Source organism: Schistocerca nitens, chromosome 1 (assembly GCF_023898315.1).
Source record: "Schistocerca nitens isolate TAMUIC-IGC-003100 chromosome 1, iqSchNite1.1, whole genome shotgun sequence".
Lineage (NCBI taxonomy): Eukaryota > Metazoa > Arthropoda > Insecta > Orthoptera > Acrididae > Schistocerca > Schistocerca nitens.
Genome location: NC_064614.1, coordinates 736,025,726 through 736,036,499, shown reverse-complemented (window position 1 = coordinate 736,036,499; position 10,774 = coordinate 736,025,726). Strand labels below are relative to the sequence as shown.

At 45.0% G+C, this 10,774-nt stretch overlaps 1 protein-coding gene across 5 annotated transcripts in view; it reads left to right on the top strand.

The window, feature by feature from the left end:
- Positions 1–347: 347 nt before the first annotated feature.
- The window catches only part of LOC126260187 (uncharacterized), a 196,451-nt gene continuing 186,024 nt past the window's right edge, over positions 348–10,774 (top strand). For all 5 annotated transcript variants that reach the window (XR_007546622.1, XR_007546623.1, XM_049957487.1 and 2 more), the window contains exon 1: positions 348–502. Coding sequence is in view for 3 of the 5 variants with exons in the window: in XM_049957487.1 (XP_049813444.1) it covers positions 433–502 (70 nt within the window). In the remaining 2 variants the exon portion in view is untranslated. The remainder of the gene's footprint in view (positions 503–10,774) is intronic.

The following is a 10,774-nucleotide window of genomic DNA, read 5'->3' as shown; positions in this document are numbered from 1 at the left end:
GCTGTAAAAAAGACACATAAAAAATGAACAAAATCGATCCTTTCATTAATGCAGACTTTAATTTTAAAAAGTAATATAAAACCACTGAAACCGCTAAACGTTGCGTGGATTGTTACGTCACGGTTATTTACTTCGTATGCCAATATTTTATGACTAAAACTGTCCACAGGTGGTCACAGTGAGTAAAACGAAGACGAGTCGGACTGGCACGTGCAAACAGATGGGAGGTCGGAGGTCGGCGTGTACCTGACGAATCGCGCACGACGGTGCGATCACGACCGCGGTCAATGCAGCTCGGGAATTTCCGGCGAGCGTCGTCAGCGCTCGGCGCAGGCGCCAGGTTTTAAAACGGGTCGCGCCTGCGACCTCGGCACACTGGCTGTGTGTGCGTCGCCGTCTGTACATCGCAGGGCAGCTACCGACGACATCGTCATGACAACGAGCACCATCTTCCTGCTGCTCGTCGCGGCAGCTTCGACTATCGCATTCACTCCACCTGAAGGTACGGCCGCCGTAACGCTTTATGTTCTACTCGTCTGGACGTAAGCCCTTCTCGTCTTCGGCGTATCTTAATTAATAATAACCTTTGTTGATCAGAAAACACTCACCTATCAAATCAATCTCTAGCTATTTTAAACATTTCCCACTAAGTAATGTCAACGAAGACGGCAGGTGAAATAAAGATTTTCGTAACTGAAAATAATTGGTTACCAATGTGTGTTCGGATTTTTAATTTAGCTTTATCCGGTGCAGAAATATCTCACCTTTGCTCAATATGGTTTACGTATAGAGTGCTTCTATATTCCCATACACGATGGCTTATAGCAAGGACCGAATAAATATTTTCTGCATTTTGAGCACGTGTGTGATTTCCTTCATACAGGGGCAAGCTTGGAAAAAAATGTATTCAGCTTTAGAGAAACTGTTTGGTGTAATACCAACATTAGTTCTCTGTGGCTACTGTTAGAGTCAAGTGACACGCATTGTAATACTGCCCAATGCTAACCACTGTCGTAGAAGCGGAATATGATGCAAGCTATCGATGGAAAAACATACGTAGAATGAACACTGCGTCGTGTAAATACTGAACGTTTCGTTTGCCCCTTAACGCTGAACATCGTAATTGCATTATCTGGTTACAGTTAATTGGGACAGTAAATTATTATCTCTGTTTCAGCCAGCAGATGAATCGAAGTGGATTATATATATTTGGCTATTATTCTTTCTATACGTTTGTTCCTGTTCCAAGAAAATAGTACGCTTCCAGACAGATGTCGTGACATCTTCTTGGCTCCAATAGTAATTTCATTACCTGGTTGCAGTTAAAGTGCGCAAAGGGAATTTTGCAAACACGCCGTTTATAGAAAAATTGTGGTCTAGCGGTTCTAGGCGCTCAGTCCGGAACCGCGTGACTGCTACGGTCGCAGGTTCGAATCCTGCCTCGGGCATGGATGTGTGTGATGTCCTTAGGTTAGTTAGGTTTAAATAGTTCTAAGTTCTAGGGGACTGATGACCACAGATGTTAAGTCCCATAGTGCTCAGAGCCATTTGAACCATATTTTATAGAAAAATTTACCACCTGGTATCGTTTCCCTATAAATGCGATTTATTGTAGGTCACTGTATGAACTTTCCGGCTACGTACAGCCTTACTTGCCTGTCTCATGTTTAGGTTATATATGACATGAAACTTTTAAGGAGTTTTAAGTTTTACAAAGAAAAATATTTTATTACATAGATCAAAACATAAATTAACTTCCTTACGAATCAAATCTGGCACTTATAAGATCTATAACCGTTACTCCGGTGCAGATGGATTCTTTGAAAAATAATAAATTAATTAAAAATGTTCTTTGCTGTTAAATGTCTTTCCGGTTGATAATGTCTTATCCTTTTAGAGTATAAAGTTTTGCAAGGATTTAGTTGCCATTTTAGGTCTTCTTTTTCATTTACTTTCAATTCTGCTGTTTATTACTTTTCTTAAAGCAATCTTTTTCAACGCCACACCACCAAGTTTGAGAACTATGCATGTTGTTAGGTGTTGCAATTTTTGGAAATGTTCCGTATTGTATATAATGAATTTCATATATCCTTAAGCATTTAGGGAAAATTAGTTTTAGCTTAAAAAAAGAGGAACAACATATTTTAAAGGCTTTTATGTTCTCAGTTTCCGAAAATCACGAGATCATCATATTTCGTTTAGGAACTGTCAAGATTTCGGTATTTGAAATTCAGCAGCTCTTCATGTGAAAGCTTAAGTGGAATTTATTACAGCAAACAGCCTGGTAAAACCACGAGTCCGCCATAAATCCTTTTGTCGCTGTGTTGAAGTAAAAAGAAAAAGAAGTAACAGAAAACTGGCATGAATTGGACTACTGATCGATAAATTACAGTTGCACATTATGTAGATATAACTAATCGAAAACTGGCATTTTAACGTGTCAGCGAAAAGAATAAGGTGTTGTCAAGAGTCTTCTCGGTTTGCGATTCCTGTCACGTTCTGTGCTCAAATTAGATTGCGAGGCTGTGCGCTGTAGATTTACATAATACGTTTCCTCCTCTCTCGTTCGGATGCGAAGGGATGCTAGCAGCAAGAAAGCCGACCCGCCAGGATCTTTTCCTACTCCTTTGAAATATTTACACGTGTAGGAGGAATACGTTAGCTGGGAGGCCACGGCGCAAACAGCTGCATAAGAGAACCAGCCGCGCTGAATACAACGCACGGCGACCTTCTGGAGTAACTAGAAACGTCACAGGCTGCGTCCCATACAGTGCGGAGCATTCGTGCTGCGTGTGATCTTTAGTGATCGTCTAAAGGGATGATTTACAACTTTTTGAGTTTGCAGTCGATTTGTCATTTTCTTTTTACGATATTTCGATCGCTTCCCTATTTGTCTTCTTCAGGTTCAACTCTTGTTGCTCACTGTTTGGAACGGAACCAACCTGTAATCGAAACACGCTGCACCCCACCTTAGAGATTGTCTCCCGGCGGCGTCAAAGAATAAAACAGTTTCACAGAAATTTAAGACCAACCGAAAGGTTGCGGCAAAAAAGATGTTATACGCGAAAAAAATGTCGTAAGACAAATCCTTCAACAACAAAATCTTAAAAGGCACTATCTATTAACGCCGCACTGGATTAAAGCATAAAATGTTTCACTTTAAAAGTTTGTCCATTCGCCGAAACAATCACACTATAATCACACAACCACCAGTTTTGGTTTATGGTTAACTCCAGCAAATATGAGATATTGCCGTGGCACTATGAAGGACACGCGAGATCAAAACCTCATTTCAAAACCGTTTATTATGTGTGATTAGAGTGCGACTTTGATGGCGAATAAACAATAATCCTTTTTTGAAGTGTAAATACACTCCTGGAAATGGAAAAAAGAACACATTGACACCGGTGTGTCAGACCCACCATACTTGCTCCGGACACTGCGAGAGGGCTGTACAAGCAATGATCACACGCACGGCACAGCGGACACACCAGGAACCGCGGTGTTGGCCGTCGAATGGCGCTAGCTGCGCAGCATTTGTGCACCGCCGCCGTCAGTGTCAGCCAGTTTGCCGTGGCATACGGAGCTCCATCGCAGTCTTTAACACTGGTAGCATGCCGCGACAGCGTGGACGTGAACCGTATGTGCAGTTGACGGACTTTGAGCGAGGGCGTATAGTGGGCATGCGGGAGGCCGGGTGGACGTACCGCCGAATTGCTCAACACGTGGGGCGTGAGGTCTCCACAGTACATCGATGTTGTCGCCAGTGGTCGGCGGAAGGTGCACGTGCCCGTCGACCTGGGACCGGACCGCAGCGACGCACGGATGCACGCCAAGACCGTAGGATCCTACGCAGTGCCGTAGGGGACCGCACCGCCACTTCCCAGCAAATTAGGGACACTGTTGCTCCTGGGGTATCGGCGAGGACCATTCGCAACCGTCTCCATGAAGCTGGGCTACGGTCCCGCACACCGTTAGGCCGTCTTCCGCTCACGCCCCAACATCGTGCAGCCCGCCTCCAGTGGTGTCGCGACAGGCGTGAATGGAGGGACGAATGGAGACGTGTCGTCTTCAGCGATGAGAGTCGCTTCTGCCTTGGTGCCAATGATGGTCGTATGCGTGTTTGGCGCCGTGCAGGTGAGCGCCACAATCAGGACTGCATACGACCGAGGCACACAGGGCCAACACCCGGCATCATGGTGTGGGGAGCGATCTCCTACACTGGCCGTACACCACTGGTGATCGTCGAGGGGACACTGAATAGTGCACGGTACATCCAAACCGTCATCGAACCCATCGTTCTACCATTCCTAGACCGGCATGGGAACTTGCTGTTCCAACAGGACAATGCACGTCCGCATGTATCCCGTGCCACCCAACGCGCTCTAGAAGGTGTAAGTCAACTACCCTGGCCAGCAAGATCTCCGGATCTGTCCCCCATTGAGCATGTTTGGGACTGGATGAAGCGTCGTCTCACGCGGTCTGCACGTCCAGCACGAACGCTGGTCCAACTGAGGCGCCAGGTGGAAATGGCATGGCAAGCCGTTCCACAGGACTACATCCAGCATCTCTACGATCGTCTCCATGGGAGAATAGCAGCCTGCATTGCTGCGAAAGGTGGATATACACTGTACTAGTGCCGACATTGTGCATGCTCTGTTGCCTGTGTCTATGTGCCTGTGGTTCTGTCAGTGTGATCATGTGATGTATCTGACCCCAGGAATGTGTCAATAAAGTTTCCCCTTCCTGGGACAATGAATTCACGGTGTTCTTATTTCAATTTCCAGGAGTGTATATTGAAACATTCCGAAGACAAGTGTCAGAGAGGAATGCATGCCCGTGTTCAGTATATTTGTTTCTCTAAAGTGCTGCCATCCATCATCATGGGGAGCTGTAAGCATCACGCAGTTAAACACACGCTTCCTTGTTCAAGGAGGCTGCCGTCTCTGTTTGCCTTGACGATCCAGATAACTAGATCCATGAGTGTTTCAACTTGAGTCTCGTCAAGTAGTATCTTCACGTCGGAAACATTCACTATGTGTCACACAGAATGATCCAATGAACTACGCAAAGAGTGGACTAGCGGTTCTAGGCGCCACAGTCTTGAACCGCGCGACCGCTACGGTCGCAGGTTCGAATCCTGCCTCGGACATGAATGTGTGTGATGTCCTTAGGTTAGTTAGGTTTAACTAGTTCTAAGTTCTAGGGGACTGATGACCTCAGAAGTTAAGTCCCATAGTGCTCAGAGCCATTTGAACCATTTTTTTTTTAATTACGCAAAACAAAAGATTTACTTCCGACCAACTTGTACAGCGCTTAGCCGTATGGCGCACCGCTGATTTAAAACGAAAAATGAAAGAAATTTACTGTAAACACTCATCAAGGCAGTTGAGCTTCAGAAAACATAAGGCAACGCAGTTTTCTATGAATAATCCAACGGAAAAAATGAGTAAATGATCAATGCATATGCATCAGCTACCGCTGAAAATCTGTTTATTGAACTGATTCCCTCGTATTAAAACGACGTTGCAGTTGAAAAAATACATTTAATATCTTAACATACAGTACAAATAAAAAATCGTGTTTGCTCTTCTGGAAGGCCTGTCTCATGAAAGATGCATAACAGTAATAGACTGGAAATGGAAATAAGAGACTCTAGGATTAAATTTATGCCTGCGCATTACGATGTTGTTATATTTCCTGATACTCGCTTTGGATGGATCCTTGCTACGTAATAAAATGTGAAACGACGACCAAGTCCTTTCCGTGTTCTTATTAAGGCAGAAATAATACTCTGTTTCCAAAGATAATTTTTGGGTCGCAGAATACAATAGCCTTCCGTAAATCGGCCTTGCCTTACTTTCAGTTTCTTCCATAGTTAAGAGGTGTATCTTGCCTCTGTTACGAAGATCGCCAACAAGGTGGGGATCACCGATTCGATTCCTGTTGCTGAAACAACTTTCCACCGACAGTAGTTGATCAGTTGTGGTAGGAGCGGTAAAGGCTTCTGACCATCAGACTACTCTTCAGTTTTCTTTCCTAAATTCCTGACCACTAAGCAGTTTTCAGTGATGTCATATGAGACTGTTACAGTGATCGGCATATTGGTTTCATTCGTATGCAGGAAGGAAACAGCAAGGAAGTTCGGTAAGGAAGTGCAGTGTTCAACATCCTGCCGACAACAACATCGTTAGAAACGAAATGCTGTAAAACCACGGACTGGGCAAGGTTGCAGAAGGAAAACAGCAAAGTCTCTTTAAAGGAAACAACGCGGAATTCACTTCAGTAGATTTCAGGAAATCACGGAGAATCTAAATATGTATGTCCGGAATGGAATCGAACCTCATTCTTCCACAAAAGAGTGTGTTAACCAATGTACAACCCCGCTCGGTGACCGGAGGAATAGGCTATGAATCAAGACCGGACTTTATCCCTTCTTTTCATTGTCCTACCATTCACGGCGGTACGGGCACAGCACTCGACAATCAGACAGCTTATCATGAACATTTAAATCTATACGTATTGAATGTTGGAAGATAATACCTAGGCTGTCGTAGCCGAGCATTATCAAAAGCAAAAGGAACTGGCAAGCCTCACTTACATAGATTGTTTTGTTGCACTGAAGTTATACTGAAGTCACAGTATGAGATGTAGTTAATAATGAGTACATTAATTGGTCCTATGAAGAAATTCTTCACGGAGTGGGAACTGTTGGCCACCAATAAGTTCTTTACCCTCTTCTTAAACTGTACTTTATTGGTGACTAAACACTCTATGGTTACTGGGAAGTTACTGAAAATATGTGTCCCTGAATAATGGAAAGCTCTGTAGACCAAAGTGAGTAACCTGAAGTCTTCATAACGGTTATTCTTTCTCCTGGTATTGATTCCGTGAACTGAGCTGTAGGAGAGGTACAAGGTATCTCTAACAGAATCACCTCCTCGCTGCCAACCAGCTCGGATTCCGGAAACATCAATCACGAGCTTTTCTCTCATGACATCCTAAAATCCAGTCAGGTGGATACCGTATATCTCGGCGTGCCAAAAGCATTTGACCCGGTACTACACCAATAACTATTGTGAAAAGTACGAGCGTATGGGGTATGAAACAAAATTTGTGATTACGCTGAAAATTTCTTGGTAGGGAGAGCGTAGCCAGCATATTACCTTGGAAAATTAACTTCCTGCGTAGCCCTGGGAGTGTACTGGGACCCTTATGGCTCACCTTGCCTATTAACGACCTCAGCCTATTTGCAGATAATGCAGTTATTTGTAATAAAGTGCTGTCAAAAAAAAGCTGCGAAAATATTCAATCAGACTTTGATAAGATTTCGAAGTGGTGGAGAGATTGGAAACTTGCTTTTATTCATAAGAGTAGAACTGTACTCATCAAGACACGAAATACTTATAGTCCTATGACTAAAATATGAATGAGTCACAAATGGAGTTAACTGAAACAAATACCTGCGTGTAGCAATTTGATGGGTTACGAAATGGAATAATCACATGGGCTCAGTCAAAGCTAAAGCAGGTGGCAAAGTTTGATTCACTGACAAGATAAAGGTAAAATGGAGTCAGTGTATAAACGCCACTGCATACGAGTGATTTGTGCCTCAAATCTTAGAATACTGCCAAACGTATGAGATACGTATCAAAACCGAAAGGAGATCTTGAACGTCTATAAAGAAGGGGGGGGGGGGGGGGGAGGATGGTTACAGGTTTCTTTGATTAAAGGGAGGGCGACATGGAAATACCGAAAAACTTGAATTGGCAGGCGCTTCAAAATAGACGCCAATTACAGAGGCATTTTTCTTCGCTCCCGTATGGATCGTGAACACATGAGTAGACAAATCATACCACGCGCAGAAGCATTTAAGCAGTCGTCCAAGGGCAGATATTCAGAGGAGACCTGTTAGATTTGTTACCGGCAGATGTGGTTAACATGTGATTATTACGAAACGCTTCCGAAGTGAGATGAAGGAGGAGAAAATGTTTTTTACGTATTTCTTACAGACTCCATAACGGTCGTACTGCAACAAACGTACACCTTGTACAAGGAGCGCGAAGCCAAGATAAGGTAAATCAGGGCTCGTTCGGAAGCATAGAAACAGTCGTTCTTTTCCTTGCTCCATTTGTGACAGGAACAGCTAAGGGAATGGCAAGTAGCGGTACAAGGTACTCTCTCACCATACACCGTACTGCGGCGTGCAGAGTATGTTGTAGATGTAGAATGAGGAGACAAAAGTCATGGGCAGCGATATGGACACACAGAAGTGGCAGTAGTATCTCGAACACAATGTATAAAAGGGCAATTCATTGGCGAAGTTGTCATTTGTACTCAGATGAGTCATGTTACAAGGTTTCCGATGTGATTATAGCCGCGCAGCGATAATTAACAGACTTTGAATGCGGAAAGGTAGTTGTAGCTAGACGCATGGGACATTCCACTTTGGGAAAATTAGGTCATTCAGTATTCCGAGGTCCACAGTGTCAGGACTGTGCCGTGAATATCAAATTTCAAAAATGGTTCAAATGGCTCTGAGCACTATGGGATTAACATCTGAGGTCATCAGTCCCCTAGAACTTAGCATTAATTAAACCTAACTAACCTAAGGACATCACACACATCCATGCCCAAGTCAGGATTCGAACCTGCGACCATAGCGGTCGCGCGGTTCCAGACTGAAGCGCCTAGAACAGCTGGGCCACCGCGGCCGGCTACAAATTTCTGCCATTACGTCTCACCATGGAAAATACTTTCGATCGAGAGCAGCGGCATTTGCGTGGAGCCGTCAGTGCTAACAGACAAGCAACACTGCGTGAAATAACAGTGGACATCAGTGAGGGATGTACGACGTACGTAACCGTTAGGACAGTGCGGCGAAACGTGGTGTTGATAGGCTGTAGCAGTAGACGACTGACGCGAGTACATTTACCGAAAGCACATCACCTGCAGAGCCTGCGTTTACGCGGACTGGACTGGGTCCTCTCGTCCAACTGAACTGATCACTGACTGGAAATGGTTGTGTCCGGCTAGTTGGAGAGCACTTGCAGCCACTCAAGGAGTCATGTTCCCAAACAAAGATGGAGATTTTATGGATGACAATGCACCATGTCTCCGGGTCACAATTGCTCGCAGTTCAGGTGAGTCTGAGCGAGTGAACTGGACACCGAGACGGCTCGACATTTATGTCATCGACCATTTATGGGACATAATCGAGAGATCACAAAACCTTGCACTGGCAACACTTTCGCGACTATGGACGGCTATAGAGACAGCATGGCTCAAAATTTATGCAGGGGAAAAAATGGTTCAAATGGCACTGAGCACTATGGGACTTAACATCTGAGGTCATCAGTCCCCTAGAACTTAGAACTACTTAAACCTTACTAACCTAAGGACATCACACACATCCATGCCCAAGGCAGGATTCGAACCTGCGACCGTAGCGGTCGCCCGGTTCCAGACTGAAGTGCCTAGAACCGCTCGGTCACACCGGCCGGCTATGCAGGGGACTTCCACGGACTCGTTGAGTGCATCCCATGTCGAGACGGGCAAAAGGCGACCCGACACGGTATTAGGAGATACAGGGTGTTTCAAAAATGACCCGTATATTTGAAACGGCAATAAAAACTAAACGAGCAGCGATAGAAATACACCGTTTGTTGCAATATGCTTGGGACAACCCAGTACATTTTCAGGCAGACAAACTTTCGAAATTACAGTAGTTACAATTTTCAACAACAGATGGCGCTGCGGTTTGTGGAAACTCTATAGTACGATATTTTCCACATATCCACCATGCGTAGCAATAATATGGCGTAGTCTCTGAATGAGATTACCCGAAACCTTTGACAACGTGTCTGGCGGAATGGCTTCACATGCAGATGAGATGTACTGCTTCAGCTGTTCAATTGTTTCTGGATTCTGGCGGTACACCTGGTCTTTCAAGTGTCCCCACAGAAAGAAGTCACAGGGGTTCATGTCTGGCGAATAGGGAGGCCAATCCACGCCTGTATGTTTCGGATAGCCCAAAGCAATCACACGATCATCGAAATATTCATTCAGGAAATTAAAGACGTCGGCCGTGCGATGTGGCCGGGCACCATCTTGCATAAACCACGAGGTGTTCGCAGTGTCGTCTAAGGCAGTTTGTACCGCCACAAATTCACGAAGAATGTCCAGATAGCGTGATGCAGTAATCGTTTCGGATCTGAAAAATGGGCCAATGATTCCTTTGGAAGGAATGGCGGCCCAGACCAGTACTTTTTGAGGATTCAGGGACGATGGGACTGCAACATGGGGCATTTCGGTTCCCCATATGCGCCAGTTCTGTTTATTGACGAAGCCGTCCAGGTAAAAATAAGCTTCGTCAGTAAACCAAATGCTGCCCACATGCATATCGCCGTCATCAATCCTGTGCACTATATCGTTAGCGAATGTCTCTCGTGCAGCAATGGTAGCGGCGCTGAGGGGTTGCCGCATTTGAATTTTGTATGGATAGAGGTGTAAACTCTGGCACATGAGACGATACGTGGACGTTGGCGTCATTTGGACCGCAGCTGCAACACGGCGAACGGAAATCCGAGGCCGCTGTTGGATCACCTGCTGCACTAGCTGTGGTTGCCCTACGCGGTCGCCCTACCTTTCCAGCACGTTTATCCGTCACGTTCCCAGTCCGTTGAAATTTTTCAAACAGATCCTTTATTGTATCGCTTTTCGGTCCTTTGGTTACAATAAACCTCCGTTGAAAACTTCGTCTTGTTGCAACAAC